The 21,300-nt window shown below is 33.8% G+C and overlaps 1 protein-coding gene across 3 annotated transcripts; it reads right to left on the bottom strand.

Annotated features, from left to right (window-relative positions):
- Positions 1-240: 240 nt before the first annotated feature.
- Positions 241-14,965, bottom strand: LOC119085559 (tetraspanin-11). 3 transcript variants are annotated; one of them, XM_037195987.1, is made up of 4 exons: positions 14,503-14,965; positions 1,533-1,610; positions 1,279-1,470; positions 241-1,217 (listed from the first exon to the last, which is right to left on the bottom strand). In XM_037195987.1, exons 2-4 carry the CDS (start codon positions 1,608-1,610, stop codon positions 783-785), a joined length of 705 nt encoding a protein of 234 aa, XP_037051882.1. In that variant the 5' UTR covers positions 14,503-14,965; the 3' UTR covers positions 241-782. The 3 variants fall into 3 exon arrangements, with proteins under 3 accessions (XP_037051882.1, XP_037051883.1, XP_037051881.1); XM_037195988.1 differs by lacking the exon at positions 14,503-14,965 and adding an exon at positions 6,050-6,068; XM_037195986.1 differs by lacking the exon at positions 14,503-14,965 and adding an exon at positions 5,944-6,001.
- Positions 14,966-21,300: the final 6,335 nt, after the last annotated feature.

Here is a 21,300-nt window from a genome sequence, read left to right as displayed (position 1 = left end):
TTATGGTACCAGCCAACGCACTTCAAGCAAGAGTGGTACTCTAAATAGGGTACTGAAACTTGACAGTGCTCCATACAAAATTTTACACTGTAAACAGAGTGGGGATAAAATTTCATACAAAATAGTACTCTATTTATCAGGTGTCAATCGAAGCACTTTTGCTTGGAGTGCATTGTACCAGTATATTATGTATGCTTTCCTAAGCTTTTTTTTAAGTTAAAACGAAATTTAATAAACACATTTGGTTTCGAAAAAACGTTTACTCATTTTCTTAGAAAACAAAAATACAGTAAAAAGCTATGATATGATTTATATGTCTCTTTGTATAGTGCCGACAGTTATATCTCTATAATATAAAAACTCGAAGCTTAAAAGCTAAATTTCATATATTTTGTTTTGTACGGCTGCACATATACAACTAATTTGGACGGATTATAGTAAATTTGTGTAGTAGAGTAGTGTTTCTCGTTAGACCAGCAAAGCAAATTTTTAAATTTTTCTCGTCGAAAGAAATTCTTAAAAATTTCCTATTCAATAAATGTGCGATTGTCTTTACAAATCGTTAAAATGGATTCAATGATTTTAAGATGATCATCGCGCCTAATTTTAATTAAAATTATTTATAAAATTACAAAAATCTAATGAGAATTTGAATATAATAATATGGTTGAAAGGATTGGATCTAATTACAATTAATGACAAAAGAAATGGTCCAAAAAAAAAACGAAAAATTCAAATTGTTAAAAAAACACTTTGTGCGAACCTAAACCTAACCAGCACGGCTACTCTATCATTTTGAACAACGAACACGAGAATATCATTCCAAATATTATTAATACTGCCACAGCGATGCCAGTGCCACCGATTATAGCCGCATGATCCTTAACAAAATCGGTCGTTACCTTACTGCAACCGTTCGCATACAGTGTCAGCGGAGACGGAGCATCGATGCAGGGTTTCCGTTGGCCGCCATAAGTGACCTGGCAGCAAGACTCCGGCACCAAACCATTCCAATCCCTCCAGCCGTCGATACCGCAACATTTGAGTCTCGTTTGTGTCTGATCCCAGGCCTGTGTAACTGCACGTCGATTGCCGTATAATTTCAGCGATGAATGCATTTCCTGGCGCATGGTCATTTGGACTTTTTCGCGGAAAACAACACCTAATATGCCACCGATTAACATCGTTACGAATATGATGAACATGATGATGAAATACTGAAAATTTATGTTTGCATTTAGTATGGGCCCATCAATGGAGTTTGTTTTTCAAATGTACCGTTAACAGCATGCACTTGACTTCTTTCGCTGCACCAATGCAACCGAAGAATGAAACCATGCACACCAACGCAGACGTTACAATCAGAACGTATGTTGCACCAGCGAATAGATTTGTACCCAGCAATTCATTCATAAAATTTTTGTCGACCACTGTCCAAATGCCCAGTCCGAACATAATAGCGCCACCAACCTATGGAAAATGGAATGATTATAGCAAAAACGTTTGTCAGGGTCTGACATGCTTAGACTTACGAAAATGATGAAATTTGCAATGAACATGCTGTACTTTATGCATTGGCCGCAGCCATCCATTCTGCCTCCGAAACCCATCTGGAAAGTGAAAAAAAAATGTTGTTATGACAACCGTAATATTCAAAATTACCAAAAAGTCTATATTTAAAATGAGATTCTTGAACTAAGGAACAACGTTAAGTAATGGAAAACTGTACCAAATCTCAGTTCCTGATATTATGTAGAACGTTATTTCATCTGTTAATGCCATCAACAATAAATAGCTATTTTCATAATAAGGTAGTAAATGGGATTGTTTTGCGCACTAGATGTGAGATTGCCGATACGAGCGAAGCGAGTTCGGCAATACATCGTGTGCCCAAAACCCCCATTTACTACCGTGTTAGGAACAAGGTTTTATCTCCTGTAATGTCATAATCACCATAAAAAACAAATTTAAAAAATCAAACCGAAACATAAACACGCCATTACGCCGTCACTCATTCATATTCCCCACAAATAAAACACACATCTAGTATACTGTCAAGAATTTGTCAATTTTCAGTGAATAAATGAGAAATTATCGAAGTTTTCCGTGAATAAATGAGAAATTATCGAAGTTAGCCGTGCGCAAATGAGAAATTATCGAAATTTTCAGTTAATAAACGTACGTTCTGTGAATGACGTGTTTAAATCTAGCCCATTTTGATTCTAAAAGTGACACTCAAATTGTGAATATTATGACATTACAGGAGATAAAATAAAATTAGTGAGGCGCTGCAGCTAATGTCGTCTGTTATAACATATTGTATGTTTAAATTAATGAAGTGATAGATTCCATTTACGGCCCCATGCGAAAGCTGACCATAACATAGCAGTTGTGAAGAATATTTTCGGTTAATTTTAAGTGAATTCCTTTATAGATAGGTAATCCATTAATTCATTAATGTTTACAAAAAGTTACGAAAAAAACGGAAAAGCTGAGAAAAGCCTACAAAACGTCTAACATTCTCAGTTTTTTGCTACAGTCGGCGACTTTGAAATAAGTGACGTATTCTGTTTCAGTTGTTTTTCAGCTGATTTACTCATACTAACAATATATGTACTGGTGGTGAAATAGTTACAATCACGCGCATGGTAGTGGAAAAACCGTTTAAAGACATAGTAACACTTTAGATTGTATGAGTGTATCAGTTGAGAAACAGGTGAAACGAATTGGATCATATATTTCAAAGTAATAGTAAAACAATAAATTTGTGTTCATAGCCTGAAGATGATCATCGTTAACTTTAGATGAACTAAACAATCTAATGCCATGGATGAAAACATAAACTAAATGTTTCATGTGTTATCGACAGCGACGGCAAAATGAACGAATTGGACTGACCGGTCATATAAATATAAAGTAGAATGAATGTTAAAACTAACGAAGTAACAGATTTTTTAACGGATGATTGAAGTCTATTCAAAGTTAATGCGAAGAAGAAAAATCGGAGGTGCTTAACCATCCCACGTCAGTATAATAATTAATCGATAGTTAATAATGAGGCCGTATGTCATAATACACATCGTCAGCTACAGAGGCATCTAAAGTTAGCAAATTTTGCACATTATGATGCTGAGTGGCATTACATTAGGAGAAAGTAATATTCCCTCAGAAAATTAGTTCTAGTTTCTACTGCTGACCATGGTCAGCAATGACAAAATCGGAAAAATAATTTGTATGGAAATCGAGATGATGTTACTGTACTAATGACACAAATTTTAATAGCAATTATACGAACAAGTTTTAATTAACTTATTTACTGACTCAAATGGAAATTTTACGTTAAACTTTATCATCCTTTGTCCGCATATTATGAGCAAATAAATAGCCGCCTACACCTCCATGGATTTTATTTGTTTTTCGTTTCTTTTTATCTTTTATGAGAACATAGCGAGACCACGAGACGTACCAAACAACATCATTCACATTGCAACAATTACAATAATTGTTACGACGCTATAAGTAATATTACTTTCACTTCATATCGCATCTGTAGCCCGTAAGTAACACTAGAATCAAAGTATATTATATAGAGGTTACAACGGACGTGGTGCTGAATATATTCGTGTGTGTACAATAAGCCACACGCCAAATATCATAAGTTGTTGTATATGGTTGTGGCTATTCGTTGTTTTGCCGGTAATATGATATTTTGTTGTAAAGCCATTTTACTTATTGAGGGCAAACAAATGATGGGTGATCTGGAAAAAGTTTCGCTTTCGCACTCGTTACACATATTTATTTTGGTAAAAAAGTAAATTCTGTTTGCTCTTTGAAATAAACGGCAAAAATATCGTAGGTAAAGAGGTACTCTTCGTGTTAAATATGATGGCCAATGCTAATTAACATTTCACAGACCAATTAGCGAGTTTATTACTTCTCAAGGCGTCCCTCAATCGAAATTAAGTTTTAATGAAGGATCTGATCGGATCGAGGATCGGATTCAATTGATGTCTGGTATTAGGAAAATTCGGGTAAATATGTAGAGAAATATGTCGATTTGAGAACCTTACAAAAAATTGCTAGCAAATTGTGCAAAAATCAATTGTTCGTGACAAAAACAATTCCGTCGTGTCGATCAAACCAATACCAACACCATTTTCCAGCAAGCGTAAACAACAATAATGCGAATTGTGGAAATAAAATTTTAATTTATGGATTTTATATGTAAGAAATATTTATGTTACATAACCTTGTGCGGAATATTACTTGCTTTAAAGTACACTTAAGTTTATAGCTACAATTTTTGTGTTTGTGTCATACATTTTTTCAAGCATTTTATGAGCATTGAAGATTGAAATTGATGCTAAGCTCGGTTATATGTATTGTCAATTTTGCATTATGACAAAAAACATAAACGTCTGTTTACATGATTGCCTGAGTGGAACGAAGGTAACGCATTGTAATATTTAAACGAAGAAGAAGTAGAAAACGAAAGTCTTAGAGAACATCTTTTGGTTGGGTTCGCATGCATTGCATATGGAACATCTGAAAACGGATGGGAATGGATTTACATTCTTACAGAACCTTAATGATTCTATCTGTACTTATATTCTCACAGCTAATTAATTGTAAGCTACATAATCGTTCAATTTGCGGCTCAGTTATGAGACAATAATAGATTACGTAGTGATTTGAGAATGTTTGTTTTGACGAGTGTGGCGTTTGCAGTTCGAGTCGAAGGCGAGTGATACAACCTCACTAATCAAGAAAACTATATCTAAACCATTACAACAAATTTTAGTGTTTATGTAAATGTGAAGGATTATGAATCATCTCTTATCGATGACGACGACAAAAGTGAACGAAGAGTTATATGCCAAATGTTATATGTATGTTAAAACGAATGAAGTAAAAGATTCAGTTCCAAATAATAAAGAAATAGAAATAAAACAACTGAAGTAAATAAGAGAATGATTATTTTTCGGGGACACAGTCTAACGATTTTCCAGAGGAGGGAACGACTTGGTTAAATCGTGGGACAGCATTAATAAGCTTTTTCTCTGCACTTTCCGAACATTTATTTGTTAATCTGCACTGGTATTCACTTCACATTTACCCAGACCTGTGAGAATCTTTCGGTTGGCATTGATTTTCACCACGAGTCCTTTCTTCCTCGGATTTTTCAAGAGAGAAGATGAAGATTTCCAAAAATAGCGTTCTCATCTTCAACATGTGTTGGTAAGTTGTCATCGGTCAGCGAACAAAAAGAGAAATCTTTTCTTTGCGAATTTAATTTTGGTTAAAATATCTTCTGTGTGAATCGGTAAATACCGACTTTTCTGCTCGTTTCGATCAGGTCACTAGAACAAAAAACCATTACGTACGGCTATCATCTGCTATCGTTAACGATTGCAGGAATAACCGACAAGCTCTAACCAATGCCATAATATATAGAAAAGAGCATGTTCTCAAAACAAACGAAGTAAAAGATTTGAAATCAATTACTTGAAAATACTTGAATCAAATGAAGTAATAGATCTGATTAGTAAAAACTGCTGATATGCTTGTCGTTTGTGAAATATTGAAAACCACGCCAAAATACTTTTCATTTTGAAACCTAAAATGATTGTCGTGTGGAGGTGATGTTTTAGTAGATCCCAGAAACTTTGATGCAATTTTATTAAACACAAACCAAACTTGATTGAAATTTAACGAGATTTAATGAAATTTAGTGAAAATCTTCGAAATTTATCGAAATTCAGCGAAAACTTATTGAAATTCAGCAAAATTTAGTGAGATTTAGCGAAAGTTACTTAAAATAATATTTGTGAAACCTATTTCTATGATTCGGTTCTATGTCGTGTGACAAAATTGCAGTTCTTATTATCCAAACTATAATTGTGTTAATCACAAAACAAAAATGCAAAATCAAATAAATTTTACTTCCGATCCAGTTACTATTAGATCGTTTTTCACTTTGTACGAATGCATGTTTTGCTTCCTTTTAATTTATTTGCATAAATGGCACAGTTTTTCACTTAAAATTTACCAGTTATCTGACTTATATTATCTCGTTTGACTAACTGAATCAACAAAATTGTTGATTCCAAAAGTGTTTCAAGTTGACCGATCGACGTCCGTTAAACAACTGAATTATGTGTGTGTTGTCCTTTTCATTAATTTACCTGGTTTACGTTTGAAAAAGGTACGGCACATCAGTCATTGTAAATAAAATATTCAGAAAAATTACAAAACAAAGTCAAGTTCTGTCTTTTTTGCGTCGTGAATTTATTTTTTATTATCCAATTACATAAAGCAATTATATGCATAGAGACACATCTATACAGGTCTGTGGATACATAAAACAATACCATGTTTATCATCCGAATTTCGAAGAATATCCAGCGGCAGCGCATTTAGTTATTCTTTAAATTGTTAAATTTTCCATTTTATACGAATAAAAAAGCAAAAAAAAATTTTCAACAGAGCTCTACATTGTTAAAATATTAAAATGAAAAGTCTCATTTCGTCTACATATATATATTGATATGATGTTGATATGCGACACTCATATGTGAGTATAGAGGCAATTGAAGCCTCCCATATAATGAGATGATATAATGCTGTTTCGAGTAAACGAAATGCCTAGTAGTATAAATTACAAATTTTAAGTGTATGTTATGTCTGAGAAGTCTCTAAATTTAAGTGTTCGTTCATGAAATTTCACTAGTTTCATCAATGAACGTGTTAATTTGTTGTTTTTCATTTTTTTCCTCTATTGTAGTTGTGCCTATTGTCATGTGCGTAATATTTAAATCATTGAACGTATTTCATAAGTCCAAAACATTTTTGGTTTAATTAGGCAAACACAATTTTATTTTTGTGTGTGGATACGATCGTTATAGCGCACTTTCTTTCGTATTACATCAATTGTTCGACGAGATAATGTAACGGAATTGTTTCCATGAACAAATTCATCGAAATTGTTTTCCTGGTTTCATGAAACTATGACAGACATTTCAGCAATTAGATTGGGAACCCAACCGGATGGTGGAACTGTAGACACCAAAACCACACTTTTATTTAACCGACGAACTTATTCGCGCATTAAATTCCTAGATCAAGTAAATTCTAATTTTTGTTTCAAAATCAGACCATAATTGCTCGCCAGATTCATACTTTATACGAACAACAAGTGTTACTGCACGTTAACAATTTGACATTGAATTATTTTCAAGTAGAGAAGTTAATTTACTATTAAAAAAGCGAATTAAGATTGATCGTACTGAGTGAACATAACAATAACATTCGCTCTTGCACATGTGGTAATTAATTGGGTCACGGTTGGACGTTCTCGTACAAACGGCATTAACACTTGAAATATTTGCAAAAATAACATCAACTCTTCATTCGTATATTTATAGCGTTTAAAAACATTCTCGTTGTTTGCGCAGATTGAGAAACATCAGTGGAATTCGATTAAGGACTCTCGTATAGTTTCTCATGTCGCACCTAAAATCAAAAATTTAAATTTCTTCATTTGATTTAGAAAATTACAAACGACCGTTTGCCAGTACGTCTGGATTGGTAACTATATCATGATCTGATAAGACCAAGAGAAGTAAAAGATTTTGACTCCAGTTTGTTGAAAATGTTTCGATTAAAAGAAGTAATAGATTCGGCAAATACACCAGCAATAAACTCGTTGTATGTAAAAGATTCACTAAACTAGAAACCATTTACCACCGCACTGTTCCTAGCATGAACACTGAATTGACAAGTGTGACAGGTGCCAATTTTGGAGGCTTTAATGATAAGACCTATCGCCTAGGATTGCTTGTATCGTATGTTTTAACTCATATAAAGAAAACAAGTCATTTATCTCTACAAAATAATATGTTGATGCTACGAGCGGTGCTGTGATTCTACAGTTTTGCACCCTTTGCACACGTAAAAGGTACCTCTTTTTCGTGTCTCAGCTCCCTGATGTCTATCATTTGATGCCATAAATAACATACGAAAGGAGAGAAATAGTAGAAACGGAGATTAAAAAAGCAAGAACAGCTTAGATACGAAAGTCACAGTAGATACGTTGTTTTAAAACTAAAAAAAAAACTATTCACAGTGTTCAGTACTGCCTATTGTGTATTCGAAGTGTCACTAGTTGAGTTCCATTATGACAACAAAAATCGTTGATGTGTAAAGACAAATTCTATTACATTTTGAATTAAAAATGCAAAACTAAATTCCGCACTAATTGCATAAAACAATCTAACGATGACTGAGTTAACTCATTGAGTCGAAGAGCGTGCATTCTCAATTATTTTAATTTAAAAAAAAATTCACGGCGGTTTTCGCATACAATTTAGGAAGATTTACAAGGACTTTCAATTAAGTTGTTAATTCATCATCATCAGTTACATTTTCCGGTCTATCGTTTCTAATCGCGTCGCGGAGGGAGATTTGAGTGAATTGATGTTGTTCTAAGTTTTGGAAAGTGAAAAACATTTGTTGTACGACGTTTGTTTTTGAGCGTTGACGAGGGTGTATCAGCCCTAGTATATATTAAGTCGTTACACATCGTAGAAGTTCCCAATCTGTGTCAGTATGAAGATACTGGAGCCAAATGAAGAATTTAGTTGAAATTGAAATTATTAGAAGATCTGACATGTCTGACAAGTTTCTACGAATTTTCAACTTGTCACACATTCTTCCTTTGGATCTATTACTTCATTATCAGTGGTCCTATCCACGACCCGATGATGGGCGATAAAGTGCGCTGGCTGGCTCTTAGCCTATAAATATTTCTTGGTCAGACATTATTCGGTGAACGTTTTTCTTTCTATCACAGTGATTTTTCTGATAAATCATTTCGTAGCATGGTTGATGTAGAAGCGATAACAACAATTTGCCATAATTCAAACTTACAAAACTTAAAAAAACTTATGAAAGAAGAGACGAGCAAAATTGAATTTTATTTGAAATTAAAAAAATTTCTAATTTGCGTTGAGAGAGGAAGACTTCCGTACAAGCAATTAACACAAGCCGACATGTCTTCAGAAAATTAATTAATCATTTGTTTTGTTTCATACAAAAGAGAAAAACAACTCAAGCAGCATTTTATGCACAAAACTAATTTTTTGTTTAAAACAAAAATGACCAAAGAAAACCTAATTATGGAATCTTTTTATGCTTGCTTAACCGCATACAAAAATTTTGGCTGGTGATCAGTATAATACGCTGACGCTGCATATGGTTTTGGATATATAACAAATGTGCAATCATAAATAAGATCTTGACTAAGACAAACGAATTTAAAATTAATAAAATCTAATGAGTGGGCAACAAAGGCATATGTGTTTTTTGGGTTATGAGTTAGTTGCTGGTAATAAAAACAAGCGCGGAGAGCTAAATACTTTGCTGACCAATTAATTTTTAGGAAACAGCTAGTCATCTGTTATCGACGACAATGACGATAAAAATAGGGATGGCATCAAGCTAATGCACTAGTCCCACTGAACTGAACAGATACAATGTTGATAGAACGTTAATATTTACTTAAGAAGACTTTAATTTAGTTCAGATCGAACCTTTAGACTAAACTGTACTTTTTACAGAGATAAATTTTGATTTGAAATATAAACGATAGAATGTTGTCTGGATGCCCCAGATTGTATATGTATCGTGGTTATCTTGATGTTCTTGTTCATAAGTCAATAAATACACGAGAAATTTTGCTTTGATGATTTTTAACGTCATATCATTGCTCCTAACACTCACATACATTCGGAGGTTGTTAGGTTGTCAGTAGGCACTTAGTTACCACTGTAAAGTTTGTAAATATAGATGACTTGTTTACGTTGTGTGAGTTAAAACGTACAATACAAACAATATTAAGCGGCAGCTCTTATCACTAAAGCTTCCATATTTGACGCTTTCTACAGCAGCGTAAACAACATTAATTGTCGATCTCGTCAACGTGAAATTGCTAGAACGCACCCCTGAGACAACTGCAACCATTTACTGATAGATTATGTCACCTGTTATCGATAGCGATGACAAAAATAAACGATTAGCTCTGACCGATGAGGTCATATATTGTAAAATGTATGTTACGGTTAATGAAGTAACAGAATTTGGTTGAGTACGATGAAAACACTTTCATCAAAAGAAGTAACAGACTTGATAATTATACTGGTGGTATCTCGTCTGTGAATGGTTAGCCGTATATAACTGCAATGATAAGAAGCATTTCATCAATCTCCATCAATCCGGTGTCTGAATCAAAGTTTTCAAGAATTTCCGAAAACTCTGCTTAACTGCTTCACTTGATGAACACTAACTAGCACTTAAGTTAAAATTACTGTTAATAATGACAGACTTCTCCCGAAGCAAAGTTTCTAATTTGATGCTGAGAGCAATCATTAGTTTTTTGAATATTAATTAAAAGCTGCGCCTTCAAAGGATGTGTCATTTCGGATAGAGAAATCGACAAAACTTTTGCGCTAATTACATGTTATTGAGAATTGAAATAAGAATTCTATTCGTCAATTTTGCTACGAAACTAGAACTTTATGATTATCTGATTATCAATTAGTCTTCATAGTTTCATATGATGAACAATCAACAGAGCCTATTCGTGCTGCTTTCAATTTTACATGAGAACAAGGTAATTAAATCTGTAATTAACAAGTACGAATCGATAATTATCTGTATTTTCAACATTTTTTGAGCACAGTTCCATTTTACGTAATATTAATTACAGAATTTCATAATAAGTTCAACAGGTAATTACATATCTACCGATTAGAATTTGATGTTCCTTATGAGGATAAGTGCCTTCAGATTGTGTAGCTTTACTACTGACAGCATTGATAATCACACAAAACGTTCAAGTTAAACATTAGATGGAATAACGAATCTGAATTGCCGCTAACATAAATTTAATTTTTTTAAATTTAGTTTCGTCGCTTACTTCATATACGCTGTATACTAACACAGATCACACACTACATTATATGTATACCCGATGTGGTAATTAGAATCATTAAGTCATGAACTTGAATACGCAGCGTTGATTAAGTACTTACTGTCAAGGGAGCAGAATGTAATGTGAAACGTATTTATCAGAGCCAGAGTGATACTTATTTAGTACGCAATTATGAATATAACGAAACGTAATGAGTGGTCGAAAAGTATTCTTAATTTAAAAAACAAAATGAGGATGTTTGAGGAGCGTCAGTCGTTTTTTTTTCTTGTCACGACATAATTAGCTAAATTACTTAATCCGTTTCTTTACGCTGAATGGTAAATGGTTTGTCATGGTGTAGAGTGGTATGACATAACCACTGATAAACGGGACAGGGATGTCAGCAATAAATTTACCACCATGCGAAAGTTGACCATTACATCGCAATTTGCACCCTGCGAAAATGATGAGGAAATCAACTTTAGCAGGCAGGGGCAGTAAACCAGAATATATTAGATATATTGTGTTTTTAAGCAGCAAGTAACTGTCTTCTCGACAAGTTTCGCCCTCGGTTCGGATGTATAAACTTGTCGCAAAGATGACTTTGCTTTTATCATAAAATTGTTACCTCATGTAAAACAACTTCTTTCGCAGCACCCAATGTAACCTACTACCATTTTTTGTTTTATATATTAAAACTAAAGCTGTTTGTATTACAGCCTGATCCTGCTCCTAATCATATTGTGTGATGGTGTGTTTTAGTACAGAAAGATCTATGATCCAACCATAATTTCAATCAAAACATAGCGCTGCGTCCAGCATTAACTCTCGTATGTCAGACGGCAAAAAACCTCCAAGTTTTTATACATGTATGTGTGTGCGTATACACTTGCATGCACTGACAAAAAAGAGTTGAAAATCTTACCTGTTGTAGGTAACTTTGTCTCCAGGTAATCTATTTTATCTGCTACAGCCGTATTTTTCATATGTGAAACTACAGTTGTGACAGCTATTGTAGATTACCTGGAGACAAAGTTACCAGCAACAGGTAAGATTTTCAACTCTATTTTGTCAGTTTGCGTTGTGTGTTCTAACTCACCCTAAGAAAGCATCACTCCTGTCTTAACGAAAGAAACGCAAAACTTATTTTGATACCGTCAGCCTCCAAATATTCTCTATGTTAATGCTAGACACAAAACAATGTTCAAACACACACTTGCACTATAATGGCTAGTCATCTGTCATTATCGACAACTATGACAGAAATGAACGACGACGACATGTATTGTTTTATGTATTCAAAGTTTGTTTAAACAAATGAAGTAAAAGATTCTACCGAAAAAGGTTGAAAGAATGAAAGGATACAATTCGTCTACGGAAATCTAAGGAAAAATTACAAATTTCTTTTACAATTGATTGATGACTGTTAAAGGTGGATTCTTTTGAAATCGGGCACATATTCTAGAAATGTTTTCTTCGTATTTCTAGATAAGTATTGAGCAGTGGTAGCCGAGATTATGCACTTTTCTACATGCTTGGTTGAGGTGTCATTAGTAAGGTAATTGCATGTACTTTCGGGTAAATCGGGTCGAGTCTTATTGGGTTTAAAAATCATACACACTGAGATATGTTCAAAAATGGGTAAAAATTTGATGATTTCAGTGAAATGATAGAGGTCTCTTTCCATCCGGAACACAACGAGAACATCAAGAAATTGTTTTCACTGATCGCTACTGGTCTGTATACAAGCATCAAGGAATTAAAAACAAATGTTTATGCTTGGAGCTCAATGCCTTATCGAGACACACAACGAAAACGTTTCTAGTATGTGCCCGAAATCAACAAAGTCAGTAGATACAACTAATTGACATTTATTCTCTACCCGTTTCCCTCAAATGTAAGGATATGTGCCGCACAATAATTTGATTGTTTCAATGCAAACGAATTATCATAAAACAAGCACTCAGCCAACTAATGAATGTGAGAAAAAATGGCTTTGTAATGACATTCTTGGAAGAATTATGACAACAATCTTCTGAAACATCAACGTCTGAATGGTGAATGCTTTCAAATGTTTGTGTTGGTGATTTGTCACATTCTATTGAGTGAACGAACTCTTTGGACGACAAAGTAAATACAAAACTTGCTAATTTTTCAAAGTTAAATTGTAAACCAAAAGCTCAAATTAACTCAATTAATGCTTCCGTTAACTTCATATATAAACGACATTGCATGGGTAGCAGTTTCATTCAAAACTTACTTTGCATGCGACTAAACTTTCCATCGAAGTTAGTATAACTTTCATAAATTTCCTATTCGTTTTTATTTTCTATTTATAAAATATATAATCGGTATCAAAAGGGACTGGTGTATAATGCTACTACCCCCCTGTCGAAAGGTAAGGTCAACCAACTCTATATAATGTGATTGAAAACGGACACAAACAATAAACGTTCTCTGGTTCTTTGTATAAACAACTCCCCAAAATATTCTAATAAAAATCGGAAATTATATTTGACTAGGTCGTAGATATTTTGAGTAACGCCACAAGGTGCACGATGCATGTAAGTATCCGTAATTGAAAAACGATTCTCATGAAATTTCATACAAATTCGAAGAACCGTCTATCGTCTAATTACAATTCAATATACCGATATATATATGGGTGTATACAATCGGTCGCTAAGAAACAAACAGTGAGTGTAGTAATTGGTGTGTATTCTTTTCCGACTGGTTATTTATGCTGATTAAAGAAAATGACTTTGATATGAAACAAAGGATTCAGTGGTAATGTAGGTGATGATGTCACCGCAGGTATTTTTGTACTCCTTAATCGGCAACACATCGAGAAGTAAAACATTTGAGCGGGAAGTAACCATCATATGAAAGATATTGTTGGTATACAAACCGAAGAAATTGTGTTCATGAACAGAATAAATGAAAGTAGCCACCACCTTTGAAGAGTGTTAGGAACAGGTGTCTTTCGAGCAAAACCAATGGAAACTGCCGACATTATTAGCACAGTTCGTATTGAATTTGACCCGGGAAAAAAACACTCGAAAGGAATGTTATAAGAATATAGCAGAGACAGACCAAGCCTAAATGTTACGTAAATGTATGAGTAGAGTGTAGCCGATGGGGAACTGTAACATGACGCCATGCTAAAGATATTTTCGTTGAAACATAATTTTAAATTAAAATCTACCGTCGAAGTCACATCTTCAGGTGATTCCAATGAAAACGATGATTTGTGTTTGGTATACGTCGATGCCATTCACAATATTATTGCCATCAATGTTTTTGAATTAATTTCAAAATAAATACGTTCTGGTAAACGTAATTCGATGTAATGACTTCGTCTGATCGAGAGAGAAATGTCTGACATAAAATACATAAGTAGCGATCGAACATTAAAATTATATTCGAAAAACCTGTTCTTATAAGACGTTAAAGTTTTGGTCTCTGTGTGCATAACGAAAGAAATTTGAAATATAAAAAAAATGTCTGGAAAAGTTGTATGGTGTTCGTCTTACATTTTTGCCACCTACGTCCTATATGTCTTTGCAACCAAGGATGGGAAGTTGTCTTCACTGATTTTACTATTACGAACAAATTTTATTTATTTACAATTTTGTGTAACTCCACTCGCACTAAACCACTGTCGAACGATATGAACGAATATTATTAGATCACTAATGCGAACGCCAGAAAACATACAAATTGTATCGAACAACCAGGTAACAAAAACCGATGCAATCGCTTTTGAAGTCGAATCGTGTCTGTTTACATTTCAAAACCGAAAAAACGTTGAAACTATAGAGAGGGCTACAACACAAGTTTTGTGTATTATATGGTTATACGTTGTTATGTCGTTGTGAAGGTGAAAATACGATTAAAAACACCAACACAATACAACATCGTGTATCTATATATCACAAGTGTTATACTCAAAACCTTGTCGCAATGAGCGAATGATCATTTAATAACAACTTTGTTAAAATGGTATGTGCAAGAAAACTTCCATAGCTTTAAATGTATACGCGGATAGTTAGCGATGTTGTTTGTTTCTTATTCCGCGTGTATCCAATTTTGTTATTCTTTTAACTTAATTACATTCAACGTGAACGTTGCCGGACACACGCATACATTCGATTATAATTTGTGTACGGTGGTATCGGTTTGTTGACGCCCCGCATTAGCGTGTATGGATACAATAGCGAATTTTCGGCAGAAGAATGATAACTTTTGGTTGTGCTAAAGTTCTTAAAAGTTAGATACTTGCATACAATGGCCCTCGATTTAGATTGAAACGATCAACAAATTATAGACAATCAACCAGAGTTGAATCTTTTGCACATAGACCAAATTTAAGACTGTTTTACCCCACTCAGTGGCTTTCCCACTACTGTAAAGTGCACTTTACGGTAGAACAAGCAAACTTTAAGTAGCTCTATACATAAAACTATTTATGCTACTATAACCTCAAAACGGTATCTCAGTTATCGAGGCAGGGTAAGCACTAGGAATGCGACATGCTAATAGTTACAAAATCTGTTACTTCTTTTGTTAAAAGTACTTTCAACAGATTGATACTAGTATATTATGGCCCATGTTATAACTTTGACGGCATCAAAAACACTTAAAAAAGTGAACGCAACGACTGCTTGATGAACACTTCAAAACCTCAGATAGTTACAATTATTGTAGGTGATGTCATATATAACCGATTCTTCGCTTCCCTCTATATGTAGGTCTGTTCCAAGGCCATACGAATTTTCAAATTTCATCCATAGACAACATAACCTAAACAATTTCTCATGAAAAATGAGCTGCCGAAATTAGCGCGAAGCAGCTTCAATACGTAAAATGTTTTGAAACATTCACTATAAGTATACGGCGTCTCAAAATTTTGCAAAAAACAAAGGTTATGTCGTCTATATTGTGCAAGTTATAGGATAATAATAATGACGTCACTTACTTCTGATAGTGAACGTGTTTTGTATTTTTGATTCAAAACAGAAACGTTTGGTTTTACTTTCTGCTTCACTTTCTTGATAATAAAGTTTACCCACCCTAACGTAGAACGCATATAAATTGAAAAACTGCCACACATTGACGTCACTGATGAGTTCCCCAATGTGTTTATCTTCACGGTGTCTTTAGGTACACTAGGGATAACGTTACTTGGAAAAACTTATTTTCACGGTTGCTAGGAATCTCGCACCGCGTCATTCACAATGATTCACATTTTGACACATTTTGTATAAGAAAGATGTCACTTTGTGAATTATTGTGAATGACGCGACGCGAGATTCCTTAACACCGAATTAGTCTAATAGCCTTGCGCTGTTGGTTCTACTGTTGCATTTAGTCCGTTGCCAAGTTGTAACATTAAAAAGCCAATCTATATGTCTCAGATTTACGGACCTTTGCAAGACGTTATGTAAACATTTGTCCTTAATATGGTGTTTCTGTTCATGGTGTATTTTTCGAAACGTTACTACGTTTCGTTTACAATTTCTTGTGTTACCTTACTATTATTGGTGTAAGCTCGAAATAAAAGCTTTTCTAAAACTTTTAAATGGAGATGCCATCCGTTCATGTAAACTTAATCAAAGCACAGAACATATTGAAAATGCGATGATGAACATCCGTTATCGACAACAACCACAAAATAAGCAATAAGCTTGGTAAATGCGGTCTTATATAGCAAAGTAGATGTTAAGTAGAATAAACTTAAAGATTTTGTGTAAATTTTATTAAATATCACACACAAGATATAAGATTCAATAATCAATAGCAGTACCGTCTGAGAAAACAATTTAATATTCGAACAAAACAAAAACAAATAGATGCAAGACAGTTCTGATTATCGAACTGAATCATTTCAAATTAACCTGTTCAAAATTCTTGGCTTCGGTGAAAGGTTTCAAAGGGCAAATTGTTTTAAGATCACAAAAATTAAATATTTCTGTTGAAGTTAGTGAAAAATCTGTATTCCTAACGCTTTAGGTCTGCAGATTCTGACGTATCTACGAGTTATTTGTATCGTTTGGTGCTGGTCATTTGTTATAGATAGCGAAAATAAACAAAATATATATAAGTTCTGGCATCTATTGTAAGACTAATGAAGCACAGCTCTGCTTCTAGCATTTAAATTCGCTTAATTGTAGGTAAATATGGGAAAATGTTTTCCCAAAAGTTGTCCCCTGCTTTTTGCCTATAATAAGTAAAGTTTCTGAGAGAGAAAACGTTTCCAGCTAGATTATATACAATTTCAGAATATAGTTGAAGGTAAGGACTGTAGTCTTACACTTGTTAGAAAAACATTTTCTCACCGACAGCATTCTTGATTTGATCTGATCATGGTGCATTGACCACGTTTATAGTCATCTACATAACAAGGTAAAAGTGAAAAGTCAAGGTTATCTATGAAATTTGGTTGAAACGAGGCAAAGGCGGTGTCAATACTCACACGTAAATGTGACTTTTCATTTTACTTCATTTTTAATCAACGATTTTCGACATGCAAGCATGAGAAACTATATGAGGGTGGTAGCTTGTGCAGCACTGGGTGATCGTTCAAATTGACTTTCGAAATATCTAAAAAAAGAAACTTTTCTGACAGAGTGTACGTGATGCAACAATGTGCACTTTCAAAGCTTAATTTGGAGATAATTCTTATCTGTAACGTTTTCCTGTCCCGTGTGATCATTTTGGAAATTAGCTCATTTGTAGAATTTCCTATCCTTGGATATGGACACCTTTGACGAATTGACTGTCCTTGGATGTTTTTGTGATTAATAAAAATATTGTGACTGTTACGAACAATATTCCAGAGAAATTATTCATGGAATCCAATGACAGATGTGCATCAAATATTAATATTAAAATAATTAAAATAAATATTTCATCGATTCGTCGTAAATAGAATTATTTATTTAATTAATAAAACATCGCCAGAAAGGCACGAATAGAATCGACTTTTTGTTTATTTTCAATTAATTTATAGCTTCAACTACACCATTTTATGTTTTCTATCGACATTTAATTAGAAATGATAAATGGATCGTGGAATCAAAAAAATATCGGTAATATCACTATCGCTCATACGTTGATCAAGGAACTCGATTTATGATCGAATTAACAATCATGTAAATTTTACATCACAGTTTTTGTCTCATATGGGTTTACCTACGTCAATTTCAATTAGTCAATTTTTATACGCTTATTACAATAAAATATTGTTACGAATACGAATTAAGATAAAAAAAATTGATTCGTTGGGCTGTGACCACATGTTCAAACACTGACCAGACCAGGATCTTGTTTTTGACATCAACTATACCAAAATGTAAACAATATGTTTGTAACCTCTACTCTAAATATAAAATTCTTATTATGTAAACATTTTTTATAAATTGGTCCAACGCACTGCTAGCATGAGCGGCCATAGTGACAGCTGCCATTTTGTATGAAATTTTTGTTACAAAATATTTTACAGTGCTAAAATTTGTATAATACACTGTCCAATTTCAGTACTCTATTTAGAGTACCAATCTTGCTTGAAGTGCGTTGATTGGTTCAATATGTTGGTTGAACAAAAAATGTGAGTCTAACTACTTACTGCATCGTAACTTTTTCGTTTGCGGCTAGTTTTGAGTACCGCGCACTTGACGGGGTATCGTCAGCAGTGAAGGGTGATGCTCCACCAAACCATATAAACCTGAACCGGAAAATTTAAATGCAATTTAGATTAGGTCTCTTACTTCAGATTCAGCACCAGACATGACTCGAAGTTACCATCGATAATCTAATCATAAATTAATCTTTGGATTTAAAGAGATCAACAATTTGATAAAAAAAATCTTTTACTTCTTTTTTTAAACAATAACTTTTACCATAAAAGAACTCATTGACAGAGCATGTCGCTTTTTTTTATTGTCGCTATAAATAACAGATGACACACCTGTGGAGTGGACTCTGATCCATTGTGTTTGTGGAGATGTGAAACATATGGTGTTTAAGTCTCCCTAATCATTTCTCTTCAAGATGAGATAGTACCCTTTTATATCGAGGATGTTTGAACTTTATCTTGTAATTTATTGTGGGTTTGATGCTCGTAATACAAAGAATTTTTTTTATTTTGTTTAATCTTTCGTTGCTCATGTCATTTTGACAAATTAATATTGTACGATCACTTATGGTAATACGAAAATCGTACAGAATGAAAAATTAGTGATCAAAACAAAAACAACTGGAACATCTGCTGTTCCAACATATTTAGCTTAAATTTATTACTGTGGAATGCACAAAGAATGTTTTTAGTTGACGCTTGCTATAACCAAGTGATAAATACATAATGAAGAAGTGCATCTTATGGTGTGTTACTAAGAAATGCAATCCTCGTGTGATTTCATTTTTTCCCAAACGACCGTTCTAATTGAAGTGCGAAAGACGAACAATTTAGTTTTTCATTCTCATTTTTTGCTAATGGCTTTGGTTTGTTCTTTTTCTGTTTCGATTCGAAAAAGGAAACATTTATCATTTCACTTAGCTGGCAAATGGTGTTGATAGAGACGTTTGTTTAATGAAGAGTTCATTTGCAGCTTTTTATAATAAAAAAATTGTGGTAGGTTCTTAAGAGGTTGTGGGAAACAACCTTGATTTTTAAGATTAAATCAATGTTTCGAAAAATTTAAATATTTAAATAGGAGACTACGCTGTCTTACTTCACACCAGTGCCTATATTCGTGAAAATATGTTCACGAATTTTCTCAAATTTTCACAAAAAACTTTTTGCGAAAATTCACGAAAATTTGAGAAATTCGTGAAAATTCGTGAAAATATTTCTGCTTCACACTCACCAGGGTCCAATTTTGTAAGGAAAATTTTAAAGTGGTTTTCAGATTTCAGAGCTATAGTAGACCATATCCACCTTATAACACAGACATCTCTTAAAAATCATAGGTCTTACAGGACTCCCCGCAGAATTAGGCCGACCTATTAGAGGTTTTAGAGAAAAGATGAAAAGGAGAAAATAAGGAATTCTGATCCTGAAATTAAGGAGAAAAATGGGATCTTCCGAACCAAATTTTTGAAGTAAAAAAGCATTTAAAGAAGACGAATTCTTGACTTCATTGAGTTCAGATTCCAAAGTGTATTGCGTGCGCAGCTCCAGTTTGTTTATTACAATTCGAAGGAGCTACAATCAAAATGTAGGGGAAGTGTAAATTCTACTCTCAGCTTTGATGATGTTCACTTAGGATAATAATATTGAAGGGAATGGGGAAACAACGCACTTCAAACATGAGTGGTTAATGGAAAACTGATACTGGACAGTGTATCGAACAAATTTTGGCACTGTAAAAAAATAGATTCAGTCGACAATCGGTTCAAATCTGTCAAGTTTACACTGTGGAGACAATAAGTATGTGATCTAATTATCTTGAATATGGTGATGCATAGGGTAATCTGGGGGAACAGTCACTTAAAAAATTGAGGTAATAGTCAAACTGGTGGAATGTCTGTCACTTAGAACAAAGTCGAATAAATTTTTAAATTATTTTAGATTCTCCTCTTGTTAATTTATCAGTTTCAACGTGCGTCTTGCTACAACGGAACACATAATAAGTCAGAGTTGGGCTCTTATTTTTGTCATCGAAGTCAATAACAGATGAGGCAGCAGTCTGCAAAAAGTGATGTGCGATGCATTGCTTCTTTTATTTCTGTTACTTCTTCTGTCTTAGATGCAAAATCTCCTACTTCATTTGTATTCTGCTATTCAACAACATGTCATCGCTCATTTTTGTTGTAGTTGTCGCTAACAGACGAAATCATTATTTGCTCTCTAAGCGTCCCTTTTTCTTTACTAGCATAATAAAACAAGTTCTTTTTGTGGTAAAAATAGTCTTTTTCCTTTACCCTCGATCATATTCCAGCGCCTTGGAACCTTATGGTCCGATCGGTCTCTATGAAGATGTGGCACTGGTTTGCTTTACTTCTAAAAGCGTGAATAAGATCTTCCCTTTAGACTTGAAAATGTTGAAAATGTTCCTTAATTTCCAATTAGATCACATTCGATAAGTGTCTATTTAAATCTCATTTTGTCGTTGTGTTATCCAGCGATATTCGTAGTTTTTAGTAGGTGACCGTCCGTCGTACATTTTCGTTTTGTCTACCAACGAAGTAACATGATTGTACGAACAATCTGAATGATAACATTATCTCCCATAAAAATGAATAAAGTTCTTTCATCGTCGAAAAATCATTATCAATTTTATGTAGCAACGACATCTACGTAACAGCGAGCCGATCAAAATTCGATGTAT

This window comes from Bradysia coprophila, unplaced genomic scaffold (assembly GCF_014529535.1).
Source record: "Bradysia coprophila strain Holo2 unplaced genomic scaffold, BU_Bcop_v1 contig_94, whole genome shotgun sequence".
NCBI classification, from domain to species: Eukaryota; Metazoa; Arthropoda; class Insecta; order Diptera; family Sciaridae; genus Bradysia; species Bradysia coprophila.
Note: the sequence above shows the minus strand (reverse complement) of the source record. Positions and strands in the feature narration are given on the sequence as shown.